Here is a 17,104-nt window from a genome sequence, read left to right as displayed (position 1 = left end):
TGATTTATTTTTTAATAGAATGTGTACAGGACCTAGGCAGATTACAGGAAAACCCTCTGTCTCATTTCCAGTGCATGGGAAGTTGTGGGAGGGGAAGAGGTTTGCAAACATCAACCTGATCGGGATAGTCTTTGATAGTGAAAGGAAGAGAGGAGAAAACCCCAGGCAGGAGGTTAGGGACTTTGTTAGGGAAAAGGAAGAGCCAGTATGAGCACAGCCACAGAAGTGAGGAGAGCCTATGATGGATCCCATTCTGTTGGGCTTCCTATATTTGTTATATCAGTTAACTGGTCACTTTGCTCAGTCCAGCTGCAGTTCCTCAACATTTTCTATGATCATCGCCCCACAGACCCTCAATATTGTGACACCCCGTGTCCGGCCTGAGGACTGCAGTATTGGGCTCCTGCCAAGAAATCATGACAAGAACCGAAGCATGGAGGTCCTGCCTCTTGACCGCTGCCTCCCCTTCCTTATCTCTGTGGATGGAGAATCAAGCAATTACATCAATGCAGCATTAATGGATGTAAGCACATTTCTGCCTAATCCCCATTGCTCTCCTTCCTGCAGGCTGGATGAGCGAAGACAGGTAGTAGGGGCCAGCAGTGGAACCCTGGTCATCCTGGAACCAACCTATTCCTCTCCTCTGTCTCCTCAAGAGGTCAAGCAGCTTGGCCTACATCTGTGAAAGGTTACCTTTTCAGTAGGGAAATCCCCCTATTTCTAAATCCTCCCTCCAGATGGTGCAGACAAGAACCTAGGCTCTTACCGGTCATGTCGGTGGAATCCAAGTTTGGGTAGACCCTATCAAGTTTTATGAATGGACCTATTGATGAACATGTGGCTATCATCTCAGCCTAGCTAAGGTCAGAGAGATTCATCACTAGAGTTAGCCTTTAGGTCATGAATCTTTTTGTCTACAGACACGTACAAAGACCATCTTCTAGAGAAACCACAGAGAGGTTGCTATTAGTATCAAGGGAGGGACTGCCCAAACTCGTGAAAACACAGATCTTTTAAATATTAAAGCAGGTAATGGTCTGGACAGCCCATAATCCCTTTGATTCCAGGCCTAGACTGGTTCTGCTCATTGGCACCTCAATTGTGGTGTCCTGACTTTTTCTCATCCCTGACCCTTGCATTCTTAGGAAACATGCTTTCACATCTCAGGATTGTCATTTTGTTTTTTCTAAGTGTGATGTCATAGAAAGAGCCCCTAGAATAGCAGTAGGAAAGAGATAATGTTCATACTGCCCCCTTCTGCAAGAAGCCTTTCCCGGTCCCCCGCAAGCTAAGCACATTCCACCTGAGGTTATTTCCAGTATGTCCTGAATATAGCTTGTTTGTACATAGTTGTTTGCCTGTTGCCTCCCCCTATTAAATTGTGAACTCCTTAGGGGCAGAGTTTTTTTTTTCTTTATTTGAATCTCCAGTTCTTTTCACATTGCCTGACATATAGTAGGTGCTTAATAAATGTTTGCTGACTTGACTTACCACTAACTTACTGTGTGGTCCTAGCCAATTCACTTGCCTCTCACTGGGCCTCAATTCCCTCCTCTGTGAAATGGGAATCTCATCTCTCTCCTGCCTCCCTCACAGGGCTGTAATAATGAGAGAATGGGTGGAAATGTGCTTCCATAAATCCTAGCAGGTCAAGAGCAAGGAATTATTTTTCTAAGTATCAGCCCTTTCTCTTGGGAGTTTCATTGCCAGGGGCTAGACAGAGCCTCTTCATGAGTCGTTGTCCAAGCTCTGATCAGCCTCAGCTTAGTATTCCAAACCTTCTTTCTTCTAACACACTTCTTGGCAGATCACCCTGAGGTGTGCCTTACTGGTAATCAGGAAGACATTTGTCACCAATACTACATGAGGTCCCTGAATCTAAATGAATCATGAGTTTTGGCCACAGCTAGACATTTTTCTCCTTGCTTTTCTATGGCCATTGGCTAGTTCATGGATGGTTATAACTATATGGTTGCATAACATCAGCCATAGGCTCATAGATTTCAAGATGAAAAGAGACTTTTAAGGTTACTTCATCAACCCTCTCATTTAATATTTGAGGAAAGCGAGGTCCAGAGAGGTGGAGGGATCTTCCTGAGGTCCCAAAGATAGCAAAAAGAATCAAACCCGGATTGGAACTCTCATTCTCTTGACTCCAAATCCAGAGGGTTTTTCCCCCACTGTACTAGTGTTCTTTCCAGCACACATCATACATCTGGATGTTTGGGAAACATCTGGATTAAGGCTGCATCTCACAGTATCCATGTAGATGTTTGGTACTCAGAGCTGGACATGCATGTGCGTGTGTGTGTGTGTGTGTGTGTGTTTGTGTGTTACTGGGGCTGATCTCATGTTTTCTGAGGAAGCACTTACCTCGAATCCTGTTTCTTTTCTGCACACCACCCTTACATCCTCCCCTACAGTCCCAATACATTTACCCTACACATCTTTGCCCCCAATCAAACTATACATTGAAAGTCTATTTTGCTGGCCCTTTGTCTGTTATTCAGGAGCTTTATGAGGCTTCCAGAGGTCAGATGAGGCTAGGCTGATGCTAATTGTATTCATTTTGCCCACAGGGCATTTCTCTGGTTTGCCTGTCATCAGGGTCTTTTACTTTCTTTCTTAAGAGGGGGAGAAAAAAATTTCTTATCTATATTCCAGCTTAGTGCGTGCATTATCTGGTAACCATAGCAGCTTTCCTCCTGGTGGAAAAATATGAAGTCCTCTGGGTTAATTTTTAATGTTTCCCCTGGTAAAGGATGATGTTATCCCTAGAATAGATTGCTGGCTGATTCCTAAAAGCCAGCCAGAGCACAAGTCTTGAACATATTTGCAGATAAAGTCTGTCAGATATGCCAGGCTATTAGAGCATTTATCACGGGAGGAAGGGAGAGGACCAGGGCTCAGGCTCCCTGTATCCTGGAGCTAAATGAGTCCATCCCAGGTCTGCTGGAATCTGCCTTTCACTGAATCCAGAGCAGTTCCCTTGGGGATTCACAGGCATTGCTCTGGAACTCCAGGCCTGCAGGTGAGAAACAGTTCTACTGCATTGGCCAGGTTGGGTGCAAGGCCCCTTATCCAGCCCGGGGCATCAGGTCTGCCACTGAAATGTGATCCAGGGACACTCGATGCCTCTTCAACAGCTTTTCCCATAGGAGGTTTCTCCTAAGAAAGCAAAATGAGGGCTTTTCTAACACATTAGCAAATTGTTGATGTGGTCCAGGGTTCACTTGCTCTCAGATGCCCAATCAGCCTTTTCATGAGCATAGGAGGGGAGGGAGCTCGGATTTGGGAGTGATAGTTTCAAATCTGCCATTCATTCACTGCGTGACCTTGGGCAGGTCACTTCCTCCCTTAGGCCTCTGTTTTCTCCTCGGTAAAACGAGGGGCTTCCTTTAAGTGATCTTTCAAGTCCCTTCTACCTCTAACTTCCCAAGTACTCACATGGGAGCCCTGCTCTTCCAAGTTACCTCTTCTGCATCTTAATGCTTTCCTATCTTATCTTTCCTTTAAAGCATAAATTCTTAGCCTGAGGTCCATGAACTTTTAAAAAATATTTTGTTAAATGTATTTCAGTATAGTAGGTTTTCTTTGCAACCCCATGTGCTTTATTTTAGACATTTACAAATGTCGGTCTAGGGAGGGATCCACAGACTTCACCTCACTGCCAAAGGAGGCCAGGACACAAAAGGGGTGAAGGACTCCTGCCTTATATGGCCCTTCTTGTGAGACATAAACCCATCTTGCAAAGCATGAATGTTCATATCCACATGTTCATCCATATATACCTTTGAGCTGGAAAGACCATGCAACTTGGTCCAAATTGATCTAAGTACATGAAATTATACACTCTTAAGAATTTATGATCATCTATCATGAATTTCCCCCAAAACCTTACATAGGGATTTGCAGTAGTAGCTGCTCAATATGTTCTGGAAGAAAGAAAAGGAAGGAAGGAAAGGCTTCAAAAAAAGACAAAGGAAAGAAAACAGGGCCAAGATATCCAGTACTATCCATTTAGAAGGCATTTTCTAGACAAAGTTACATATTCCAAACAACATAGAGGAAGAAGGTATTTTAAGAGAACAATCTGCTTTCTGACAACTTAAAAGCTATGCTATGGTGCAAAGAACCTCCAAAGTGGAGAGTCTGTACCAGGAGTCCTGGGTTCAAATCCTGACTTTGCCATTAACTTGCTTTGTGACCTGGGACAGGTTGCTTCCCTTGTTTCCAGCCTCAGTGTCCCCCTCTAAAGTGATGGTTTTAAATTGGTTGCTCTTTAAGGTCACTTCACATAGGAGAATTCTGTAATTAACTGTGGACTGTTAGGTGGTGCAGTGGGTAGAGTAACAGGCCTGGAGTCAGGAAGATTCATCTTCCTGAGTTCAAATCCAGCCTCAGACACTTACTAGCTATGTGACCGTGTTTGCCTCAGTTTCCTCATCTGTAAAATGAGCTGCAGAAGGAAATGGCAAGGCACTTCAGTGTCTTTGCCAAGAAAACCCCAAATGGGGTCACAAAGAGTCAGACATGACTGAACAATAACAAAATAATTAACTACAACTAAACTCATTAAAAGCCATTCTTGCATTTTTGTAGCATAAATGATGTTTACTGAGGATCTGCCCACCCATTGGCTCACAAAAGCAAACCTGAAGGATGCCATTAGGCCAAATGCCTTAAGCTAGTTAATTATTAGGAGGTTAGGCGGTGTAGTGGATGGAGTGTTGGGCCTTGAGTCAGGAAGATCTGAGTTCAAACCCAGCTTCTCACATTTCCTAGCTGTGAGATCCTGGGCAAATTATTTAATGTTTCTTAGCCTCTGTTTCCTCACCTATAACATGAAGATAATTATAGCACCTACTTCCCAGGGCTTTTGTGAGGGTCAAATGGGACAATATTTGTCAAGTGCTTTGCAAACCTTTAAGTGGTAAATGTCAACTCTTGTTATTATTTTGTGTGTGCAAAAGAATTTCAACTGTATTTCTTTTAAGATCTCCTATATGTCAAACTCTCCCCTAATTCAGACTGGCCTCCCCCTCCCCAGTGGTCTTAGAGACATTATGACTGTTCTTCATTGGTTTCTCTGCAAAGTGGCACATAAACCACCAGCAGCAATCGCTGTTGAAGTAAATTGTCTGGAGCCACCTCCTGAGGGTTACTACCCTCAAAAAAATGATTTTTCTTTTGTAATGATCCTTCAGCCCAAGTTCAAAAAGAAAAAGTTTGCAAAGAAAAGCAATTTATGCCCTCCAGGCAGGTCCCCCCACCCTATTCTCCGGAAGGTAGGTGTGGTAAAGTAGGCAGAGAGCTAGAGCTGGCATTAGAAAGACCTGGATTCAAATCCCACCTCTCACATTTCCCAGTTATGAAACCACAGACAAATCACTTCTTAACCTCTCTGTGCTGCAGTTTCTTTGTCTGTGAAATGGGAGTTAAATGCCTATCTCACCAGGTGAATGGAAGGCTCAGACTAGATAATGCAGGGAAAGTGATTTGCAAGGTTTAAAGCCCTACAAAAATGTCATTCCGTGATGGCTGCAGCTTAGGCTATGCTTCAATGGCCTTCTCCAGCAATTACAATCTCCGCCTTGCAGTGCAGCATTTAATGAAGCCCCATCTTCCGAGGTTCTATTCCCCACCTGTGTGAGTCTGGTTTCCCCAGTGAGATTGTTAAGCACTCTAAGGGAAGGGTGCACCTGGAGCATGAAGCCAGTGCTTGGCCTGCCCAGGTCCTGCCTGCCTCCGAGTGCCTTCTGTCCCTCGACTTGGTCTTGCCAAAGTGAGAGATGTATATGTTGAGCTTAGACATTCATTCCCACCATGATCCTTTGGGGAATTTGATCAGTTTGTGGAATCATGAGATCTTAGGCCTAGTGCTGGAAGGGGTCTCAGAGACCGTCCAGTCCGGGGGTTCTTGACTTGGGGTGGGGTCTGTGATGACTCCTTTCGTTACACATTGATTCCCTTTGTCAACCTCTGTATTTTATTTTATGAATTTGAAAACCTGATTCTTACGAAGGGTCCACAGGCTTCACCAAATTTCTAAAGAAGCTGAGGAAACAAGGACCTAGTTGGATTCTTTTTTTTTTAAGGCAATTGGGGTTAAGTGACTTGCCCAAGGTCACACAGCTAGTAAGTGCCAAGTGTTTCGTCTGAGGCCAGATTTGAACTCAGGTCCTCCTGACTTCAGGTCTGGTGCTCTATCCGCTGTGCCACCTAGCTTCTTCTTGGATTCTTATCCGCTGATCAGACCAAGCCCTGTTTTTGCAGGTGAGGAACCCAAGGTTCAGAGATCTTTAGTGATTTTCCCAAAGTCACACAGGTGGTAAGTGATGAAACTAGGCAAGGTTTAAACCCAGATCCTCTGACTCTGGATACAATGTTCTTTCTACACTGTACCACACATCCTTACACACAGAATGATGAAATATTGGAGGTGACATAGGCCTTAGAGCCCAATGAGTCTAACTGCCCACACATGAGGAAATGGAGACTCAGAGAGAAGGTGCCATGCTCAAGATCACACAGTGATCCAGTGGTACTACTAGGCTTAGAAACCAAATCTAAACTTCCAGGTCAAGACATCCTCCACTAAGCACGATTAATGCTCACCTGTTTGTCTCAGAGAACACTGAAGAAAAATTCCTTAGCCCTCTGGCAGTCTCCAGCTACTTACCTTCTCTGGTATTCACTAGCACTAGGTGAGCAGGGCCCTAGAGCATCATACCCATCTGATGCTAGGGAAACAGGACTCAGAGAATTGCTAGCTTCTGGTCCTGTCTTGAGATTCCTAAATCCAAGCATGCCTCTTTTCCCTAAGGAGCCTTCGGGTCAGAACCTGAGGTCACGGACCTGCCATAGCCCCTCCTAGTATCCCCAGCTAACAAAGAAGAAGTGTTCTTTCATCCCCAGATGTTCTGTTGTTGGGGAACTAGGGGGAAAAAAATCACCTCCCAGTATATTTCATTTCATATTCTAATCATTATTATTTGCTGAGTCCCCAGACATAAATAATTTATTTGAATAATCCCTATTCTGGTGACACTTTTCTAATGAAATGTCTTAGTTTGAAGGAGAATGATTCCATTATGAGAAGGTTTCATTCACTCTGGAGCTGATAACGAGAAGGTCTCAGTGCTTTGTATAATCAGTTTAAATGACTCAGATGGCCTCCTGTCAGCCTCATGGGTCTAATAGTCATCTGAATAATGCTGATTGATGCATTTTTTAAAAGCCAATATTATTCTTTTGTCAGAGCCACAAGCAACCAGCGGCCTTTATTGTCACTCAGCACCCTCTTCCCAACACCGGAGCTGACTTCTGGAGGTTGGTGTTTGATTACAACTGCTCCTCGGTGGTGATGCTAAATGAGATGGATACCACCCAGGTAGGTGGCAGCCTGGCCTTTGGCACTGAGTGGGTTAAAGAAGATAGGGCCTAGGAGGTATGACTTAAGTGATTCTGAAGGTTATAGATACTACAACAGTTAGGTGGCATAGACTTGGAGTTAGACCCAAGTTCAAACTCCACCTTGTACATTTACTAACTATATGACCTTGGGTATGTCACTTAACTTCCCTCAGCCTCAATTTCCTCATTTGTAAAATGGGAGTAATCATAGGACCTCCATTAAAGTTGTTGTGAGGATCAGATTAGATAATATGTAAAGAGATGGGTAAACCTCCAGTCTCCTAAGATCAGCTTTCATGGCTTTATCCAAATAAAAAATGCAACAATAACAATTCACATCTACATAGTTCCTGGTAACAACGAAATCTATTAGCTCATAAGCATGTTGCAACTTAATACAAGTATGATTATCCCCATTTTGTAGATGAGGAAACTCAGGGCCCTAGAAATGAAGTGATTTACTCCTGGGTCACTCAGCTAGTAAGTGCTGAGCCTGAACCCCCTCCCAGGTCTCCTGAATCCCAGCTAAAGGCTTTCTTTATTCCAAAGCAAGAGAGAGGAGAACCATGTAGGAACATCCAAAGCCTTCACCTCTGACTGGAGATGAACAGAATAAAGACACCCTTAGCCCAAGTGTGAGCTACTTCTACTGCCTTAGTCTGCCTTTGGAAGGCATCAGGGCAAAGTTCAGAGAGCTTGGATTAGATTTCACTGCTTTGTTTATTCTGCTAATCATCAGAGATCCACTTGGTTTCTTTTCAAACAGAGCTCACAGGTCAGCCCTGAGAAGTGACCCCATACACACACAAAGGGTTAGCAGTGGGCTTCTGCCCACTAAGACAAAGCATTCCATTTTCCCTGTTGGTGGGATTGCCCCCCCCCAAAGCACAAGGTGGCGTGAGGGGTGGAGGGTGGGAGGGGAGGAACATCTTCTCCTACCAGTCCTTCTACCTTAGGTAAGGGAAGTAACATTTATTTTAAAGAGTATGTACCCTCCCCAAAACAAGGGATGTGCCAAGAGCTCCACAAAAATGCTAAGTGATAAATTTCTGAGGCCACGTTAGAAGTAGTAGTAGGTCCAGATAAAAGGAGGTCATATCCCTGACATTCTATTCCTTTTTTATTGTGAATTCAGAACTTAATACTAAATAAAATGGACATCTCCATATATATATATAGTAGAAACAAAAAAGAGAATTGGGCATTGAACTAAAGAACTCTCTTCTATAAAGCTTTTTTTTTAATATGTATATATATACACACACACATATACATATATGTAAGTTCAACCTGTAACTTTCAAAGCTGTCCTGTTTGTGCTTCTTTCTTGATTTCCTTTTGTTTTCATCTCTGCATGGTTTTTAAGTGACCCCCCCCCTTTTCTTCTACCATTCTTTTCTCTGGTGAGGGCAAATTTGGAATTTTGTGCCCAGTTCTGGGTACCACATTTTACAAAAGATGTTGACACACTGCAGCGTTCAGAAAAAGGCAGACAGGAGGGAGAGGGGACCAATGAGCATTTCTTTGGAGAACTCATTGAGAGGCATTTTAGTGTTTATCCTGGTGAAGAGAAGACTTAAAGACTTAAGACTTAAAATGATCTCTGTCTTCCATTTCAATTCAACAAATTGAGCAAGCATTTATTAAGCACCTGGCATGGGCAGAACACTGCACTAGGCACTGGAGATGCAAGGACACAGATAAAATACTCCCTGCCCTTAAAAAGCTTATGATCTATTGAGGAGAAGGCTTTACAACATGCCCTCAAAGATGTACAAGGAAAATTAGAGAAAGAGAAGGTACTAACAACTGGAGATACTATGGAAGGCTTCACAAAAAAGGTACCTTAGCATTAAACTGAAGATGAGGATTCTGGGATGAGGAGAAGTAGCAGATTCCATGGGATGGGGGTGAAGGGGGGGAGGGGGAGGGAGGGAGGCAGTGTGGCTTGTCCAAGTATTGAGGCAGGATATAAAGTATCAAATTTAGGGAATGGCTAGTAGTCTGGTGTGGCAAAAGCATAGAGTTCATAAAAGGAGTAATATGAAATAAGGATGGAAAGGTAGGTAGGAATCACCTAACTTTACTGATTGTGGAGGAACATAAATACCAAGCAAAAAACCTGTATTTTAGATCATAAGAACTGAGGGTCCACTGAAGGTTTTAAGCTGAGTGACATGGTTAGACCTGTACCCTAGGAAGATTATTTGGGCAGCTCTGCAGAGGATGGATTGGGAGGGGAAAAGCCTAAATGTAGAGTAACCAGTTAAAAGACCATTGCCATAGTATAAGGCAATAACAGGTGACGAGGGCCTGAGGTAAGGTGGTGTCCGTGTGTGTTTGTGAAGAGAAAGGGAATAAATTCAAGAAATGTTGTGGAGATAGAATTGACAAGACTGGTAATTGATTGATTGGGGAGGTATCAAGTTGGGGGTGGCACGGAATCAAAGATGACCCAACTGGGAATATGACGGGGCTCTAAGAAGAAATAAAGAAGTTTAAATGAGGAGCATGTTTTTGGGGGAGGAGTATAGTGAGGAGTTCTATTTGGGACACAATTGAGTTTGGCAAATTTATGGGACATCAATGAGGACATAGCTAGTATTTAATTTATAATATATAACTAAAGTTCAAGAGAGAGATTTGACCTCAATTTATATAGATTTAGGAGTCATCTGCATAAAGATGATACTTGAAACTATGGAAGCTGATAAAATTTCTAGGAGAATTTTCAAGAGGAGAGAGGGAGAGAAGGAAGGAAGAAGATGTGGGGAGGAAGGGAGAGGGAGAGAATGAGAATGAGAACCTAAGGACAGAGCCCTAGGAAACACCCTAGCTAAGAGGGCAGAATGTGAATGATGATCCAACAAAGGAGACTAAGAAGTAATAGTCAGAGAGAAAAGCTTTGAGAGATTAGTAATGAGAGCCAAGAAAGGAATGGATGGGGTGGGGTGAAGCAGTCCACAGTATCCAAAGTTACAAAGGCTACAAGGAGGATGAGCACTGAGAGAAGGCCATTAGATTTATCAGTTGAGAGATTGTTGGAGACAGCACTTTCAATCAGGAGATGTGATTGGAAACCAGTCTGCAAAGGACTGAAAAATGAAGAAGTGGAGGCAGGAGGTGCATTTGGTAATGAAAGGGAAGGGCAATGTGGGACAACAGCTTGAGAGATTCACAGGGTCAAGTGAAGGTTTTATTTTGTTTTCTTTAAAGGACAGGGTAAACGTGAACATGTTTGTAGACAGTGGGTAGAGAGCCAGTAAATAAGGAAAGATAGAAGATGAGAGGGAGGGCATAATAAATAGAGCAAGGTCCTGGCGGATATGGAAAGGAAAGAGATCAAAAGATAGAATGACTGTCAAGGAGAGAGACCACCTCTTCTTCAGAGATAGGCACAGAAGAAGAGATCATGGGTGATGATGCAGATGGGTTCTGAGACAGAAAGTAAGGGAGAAGAAGGCAGAGCTTATGGCAGATTGCCTCAGTAAAGTAAGAAGTTAACACATCTGTTCAGAGAGGAGCAAATACAGAAGGTATTAATGGTTTGAGTAGAGAAGATTTGGAACAGCCACTGGGAGGCATGGAATATAAAGTCAAAGCTGTCATATGGAAGATGGATTAGACTTAATAATGTTTGGCCCCTAAGGGAAGAACTAGAAATAATAGATTCAAGTTATAAAGAGGCAGATTTCAACAACTTCTTAAAAAAGAAAAGAGATTCCTAACAATTAGAGCTGTCCTACAATGGAATGGCTTGCTTTACAAGGTAGTGAACCCCTCATCGCTAGAAATATTCAAGCAGAAGGTAGATGACCATTTGTTGCAGTAAATTTAAAAATTATTCTTACTGACAGTGAATCAAACTGTATATTACCTTTCTGACTCTGAGATTCTATGAGGAGCTGAAACAAAAATGTAGTTGTCAATCAGTTTATCATTCTGTAGGTAGTCTACTAGTACCTGATATGTGCTATGCACTATGGGAAGTCAATGGGTAGACTCACTCAAGGTAAGCATAAGACATCACCCTGGCCACCAAGAGCTCACTGTCTAGTTGGGGAGATAATACAAAGATAGATGATAGAACATTTATTAAGTGCCTACTATGTGTCAGGTTCTATGCTAAGTGTTAGAGACAGAAATAGAAGCAAACTAGATAGTCCTTGCCCTCAAGGGGCATACATTCTAATGGAAGAAGGCAACACATAAAAGAGCTGGAAAGGGGTCAGTGTTGAAAAGGTAGGAAGTACTTTGGGAGCAGCAGTTCACCTAACAGAGCTAAGCAGTCTGGGAGCAGAGTCCAAGCTTGAGTTAGAGATTAGGGAGAGAGGTTGATGCTGATGGCCAAAGTTGAGGCAGCAATGGTGAGCAGATGGCCAGCAACTGAATTGAAATACAGGAAGCGATTCATTAGCAAGATTGTCTATGTCAGCATTCTAAGCCAATGAAAATGGGACTGAATTACTTAGTATGACTAGGGAAATGGAAAGACTGAAACACATTGTTAATTGTACAATATAGATGAAAATGCAAAAGGAATTTAGAAAAGGGAGAGACTAGCCAACACAAAAACTGCTGAAGGAAGTGGAAATATTTAGCCTGGAGAAGACAAGACTGACTATCCAAGAACATGCTTGTTGTCTTCAAAGGGCAGACACATGGAAGAGGGGTTAGGTTCGTTATTCCTGGTCCTATAGGACAGAACTAAAGGAGATAGGAGAAGTTGCTGAGAGGCAGATCTCAGTTTGATATAAGGAAAATTTCCTAGCAATTTCTCATGTGAGAGGCACGGAGTCATAGATTGAAAGTTAGAGAGGACCTTCAAGGTCATCAAGTCCAACCCTCTCTTTTTAAATAGGGAAAACTGAAGCCCAGAGAGGACAAGGGTCCTGTCTAGGGGGTCACACAGGTAGTATGTGGCAGAGACGGAATTGGAACCCAGTTCTTTCTGTTCCATCACAGTCAGCCGAAAGGCGAGGAAAAAAACCTAAAGTTTACCTACACTAAAGCTTTAAATATTGATTTTTTCCCATGGGCCCCTTCATCCTTCCGTGTGTGCCCCTTCCTTGTGCATCCTGCTCTTAGGGTTGGTGGAATGCTCTCTTCCATGGAGGATTAGCAGAGCCTTACTCCCAGAAGGAACAGAAAAGATCAAAAGGTGATGGGAATTTAGGGGCTGAGGATTCAGGACTACATCTTGAGAGCTATCAATCCAGAAATTATCTTTTTGGACCTACAAATTCCTCAGTCTGCACTGATCCTTTGAGAACAGCCTCTGTTTTAGAAAAAAAAAATAAAGCCTGGAGGGGCAGTGGGATTTGCTGGCATGTACAGTTGGCAAGATGCTCTTGAAATCTGCAAATGAATAGAGTATTTATTTATATAAATATTTCTATGATGCTCATCACAGCAGCAGCTGGGAGCCTTAAATCATTATAAAAGAAAAATTAAAAATAAACAACGACACATCGGGAGAATCAGAAAATCCATTGCCATATAATTTCAATGGCACCTGGAAATGCTACCTTTCTAAGTCAGTGTCAGCATTTGTCTGCCAGGGGGCCAAGGCCAGCCTAAGCCACAGAGGCCTGACTGAGCAAATAGGCTGCGCCTCATGCACTAAGCAGAGTCACACTATCCCTTGGAAGGTCAGCCTATAATGAAATCGGTTAGGGTTGTTGTTGTTGTTTGTTCTTCATTCTGGAAGAGGTGTATGGTATCAGGAAGGTGAGGGAGGGCTGTTCGAAGTCACCAGCCTCACTTTCTCCTCTGGAGCCATCTAAGTCCAGTGGCAAGACATAGATCAGGACAACTGGAGATGGCTCCCATGGGTTGGGAAATGGTAAGGGGGAAGAAGGGAAGGTACACAAACCAATTGCAACAAAAGAAGAGTGTACCTCCAGGCCAGTGCTATTGCTGATCTCAAAATTTTGCATCAAGGGGCCAAGCCTCAGTGTCCCCAGCCTAATTCTATCTGTAATAGAAACCTTATTAGAGCGACCTAATGCATTGGAAAGAATTAAAGTCAAGAGACCTGGGTTCATACCCAAGGTTAGATGCTTCCCACTGTGGTCATGTGACCATGAATAATATCACTTCACCGTGCCTCATTTTCTTCATCTATAAAATACATCCATAAAATATAAAGTACTCTATCCTAATATATCAGTTTACTGTAAGAATCTAGTGAAATGATGTTTGTAAGCTGCTTTGCAAACCTAATTGTACTATATGTATATATGTATATATATGTGTATATGTATATATGTATATATATGTATATATATATATGAGCAAGAATTATCATTCCTCAGTTACCCCTTGTTTTTTGACCCTAGAGGGCCCATTGTAAGCCACTTTTTTAATGAGCCCTGGTCTTGAACAAAGGAAAAAAGGATGAAAATCAAGGAAATCAAATGGAATAAAGCAAGAGAGGCTAGGAGAAAGGGGTGGCATTTATGATGAGGAGGAGGAGGAGCCATGGCAGTAGGCAGGGTCTAGGAGGAAGGAGGCCCTTTTTCACACTCAGAAGTCTGAAGCCACAGCAAGAGTGGGGGAACTTCCAGCCCATAGCCTGTTGACTTCATTTAATCTTGTCTGGCCTGCAGGGCAAATACCAAGCGGTGATATCCCTATTTATAAATATAGTTCTAACAGCTGAACTCCAATCTCTTCAGCTACCTTCACCCAGGCAGGTGTAAGTGATCCACACTTTCTCCTGAGCTGTTCTTATCTGTAGCTTTGTATAAATTCTCTGTAGAGGGTTTATGGCTTGTAACCTTTCTCTTGTTTCTGTTTTCTTCAATATTTCCTCTGGGTCCTTACAGTACTCAATCAATCAACAGGCATTTTTAAGCTCCCATCAAGTCCAGGCACTGTGCTAGGGATACAAAGATAAAAGTAAGCCAGTCCCTGACCTCAGGGAGCTTACATTCTATGCAGAGAGACAGTAGGTACTGATATAGGTTAGTTTTAAATAAATACAGGATTGTAGTGGTGAAGAGGGGAGGGGAGAGGGACAGAAATAGCCATTAGGAAAGGTCTTGTGTGGAAGGTAGCATTTGGGCTGAATCTTGAAGGAAAATAGAGCCTCTAAGCCAAGAGGGAAGGGGAGAGTACATTCTAGGGATGGCAGACAGCCATTGCAAAGAACAGGGAAATGGAGTGCTATGTATTAAGAAAGCCAGTTTGACTGGACTGTTGGTTACCTGACCATCATTAATGCACTAAAAACAAACGATTGTTTCAAATGATGGTCTTCTCTAGTGCAAGGGTGAGGGAGGGAGGGAGGCAGACAGTTAAGAACTTAAAATGTAGCCAAAAAAAATTTAAATTGAAAAAAGGACTGTGACTTAAAAAAAGAAACAATGGGAAAGGTAATTTGGGACTGGGTTATGAAGGGTTTCATAGGCTTGAAAGCTAGAAGGGACCTTGGAGGTTATCTAGTCCAAATACGCTACATATTTTATAAAGGAAGAAAGTGAGGCCTGAATGGACAGTGGTGTCACCTTAATGGGCAAATCTCTCTGCCAGTGTGTCTCTGTGTGGGTGGATAGATGTATGTATCTATCTATCTCTGGACATGTGCCTTTTTGTCTGGCTCAGTCTTTACTCCTCTATTCTTATTTTTCTTCCTTTTTCCTCCTCTGTCTTGATTTCATAACTGGTCGTAAAATAGAACCGAAGGTTATTATTTTTATGTGTGGTATCTATGGAATAGAGGGCTGTGTTCTCTTCCTAATTTAAAAAACAGATGAGTGAACCATTATATAGTTCTCTCTAAAAACAAAAATGTGATGTTGCTTTTTTCCTTAGTGAACCCTTGATGAATCATTATTGTAGGTCAATGGTCCTTGATTTTGTGTGTGTGAGTGTGTGTGTGTGTGTGTGTGTATGTGTGTGTATGCAATGTATTTTCAAATGAGATAATAGGTAGGGTTTATGAATCAGTAAGGATTTATCCACTTTCCACATGCCAGACACTGTGTTAAGAAATGGGGATACAAAAACAAAAATAAAACAATCCCTGCCTTCAAGGAGCCTACATTTTAAATTATGAGTCAGAAAACCTGAGTTCTCAAATCCTGGCTAAGCTACTTACTAGCTGTGTGACCTTAGTCAAGTGAACTACCTGATTTATCTGGGCCTCAGTTTCCTCATCTGTCAAGTGGAGGTAATATTAACTATCCCCTCCCCCTTACAGAGCTGTTGTGAGGCTCACATGAGATAAGATGTTTTGTGGATTGTGAAGTGCCAGGATGATTTTCTAGTTGGCAAGTCCATCACTAAATCTACCAGAAATATCAACAAGCGACATTTTCCAGTGTACTTACCTCCTAACAACGTGTTTATTTGAAACAACTGATGAGCCTTTTCTGATTTCATCTGAGAAAAACCAAAGGGGTGGGGGTGGAGTGAGGTGGGGGTAGGGAGAAAGGTACCTTAAAAAGCAAAGCCGATCATGCGCTAATTGTGCTTCCTCCTTGAACTCATCCCCCACCCCCAGAGCACATATTTATGTGGGCCAAATAGATGTGAAAAGCAGAGAACACCATGAGGATAAACAACTGTAGCCTGTTTCAGCACAGGCATTCTATGCTGCTTTTCAACAAATTGAGCTCATTATCAGAAAGTAGGGTAGCCATTTAAAAAATACTGGCATGGTGCCAATCTCAAATCCTGGGAGTCCTGGATGCTACGTAGAGACACAGACCTGCTGGAATGAGGGAGAAATACTCACACAAAGACAACATGGGTAGCAGCCCACACCTGGGCATCTTAAGACTTTACTGATCCCCTTAGTTATGTGTGTTTGCTCCCTGTTCCCCAAATTATCATGTGTAGTCTTATCTGTTCACATTTCCCTGGAAATAGAATTCACGTTTCTTGATAGAAGGAATAGTTGTTTCTTTTTGTTAATCTTTCTATCCCTAACACCAGGTCCAAAGCCTTTTGAGCATCAGGTAAATAAATACTAAGCTAATGGAATCTGGAGCTGGCAGGGACCTTCGAGATCACCTAGTCTAACACTTGACAAATCAGCAAACTTAGGGACAGAAAAAAGGAACCTGCCCAAAGTCGCATAGTTAATAGTAGCACTGCAATTTGAACATAACTCCTGATTGTTTTTAGTGACTGGGTACCTGATTGGGCTGCACCACAGGATAATTTCATTAGCTGGGAATCGTGGACAGATAATAGTCTTATGAGAGGAGTTCTTCCTTTGTACTGGCCTATAAAGGAGAACTTACCAACCTATTCATTCAGGTCTTCATTCATCCTTCCCTTTTTATAGAAAAGACAAAGCACATTAGAGCAGATCTGTGTTCAGCACCCCTCCCCACACACACACACACCAGGAGTAATGGTAGCTAACATTTATATAGCACTTACTCTGTGCCAGGCACTGTGCTAAGTGCTTTACAATTATTATTTCATTTGATCCTCACCACAACCCTGGGAGGTAGGTGCTATTATTATCCCCTTTTTGTAGATGAGAAAACTGAAGTAAATAGAGGTTAAGTGACTTGCCACTACATAAAGGGTGGGGTGGTACCTACCACATAATCACTACATAGCACACCTGTCACACCTCTCACCAAGACAAATTTTTATGTTTACATATCTATACATATATTTATATATATATATGTTATGTATTTATACATATATAACATGTATTTTG

At 42.4% G+C, this 17,104-nt stretch overlaps 1 protein-coding gene across 1 annotated transcript in view; it reads left to right on the top strand.

The window, feature by feature from the left end:
* The window catches only part of PTPRT (protein tyrosine phosphatase, receptor type T), an 885,105-nt gene that overhangs the window by 857,715 nt on the left and 10,286 nt on the right, over window positions 1-17,104 (top strand). The window contains exon 23 of the mRNA XM_027867127.1: window positions 7,262-7,393. Within this exon, the coding sequence (XP_027722928.1) occupies window positions 7,262-7,393 (132 nt within the window). The remainder of the gene's footprint in view (window positions 1-7,261; window positions 7,394-17,104) is intronic.

Source organism: Vombatus ursinus, unplaced genomic scaffold (assembly GCF_900497805.2).
Source record: "Vombatus ursinus unplaced genomic scaffold, bare-nosed wombat genome assembly UNPS02014785.1, whole genome shotgun sequence".
Taxonomy (NCBI): Eukaryota; Metazoa; Chordata; class Mammalia; order Diprotodontia; family Vombatidae; genus Vombatus; species Vombatus ursinus.
This window is presented reverse-complemented; position numbering and strand designations above follow the sequence as displayed.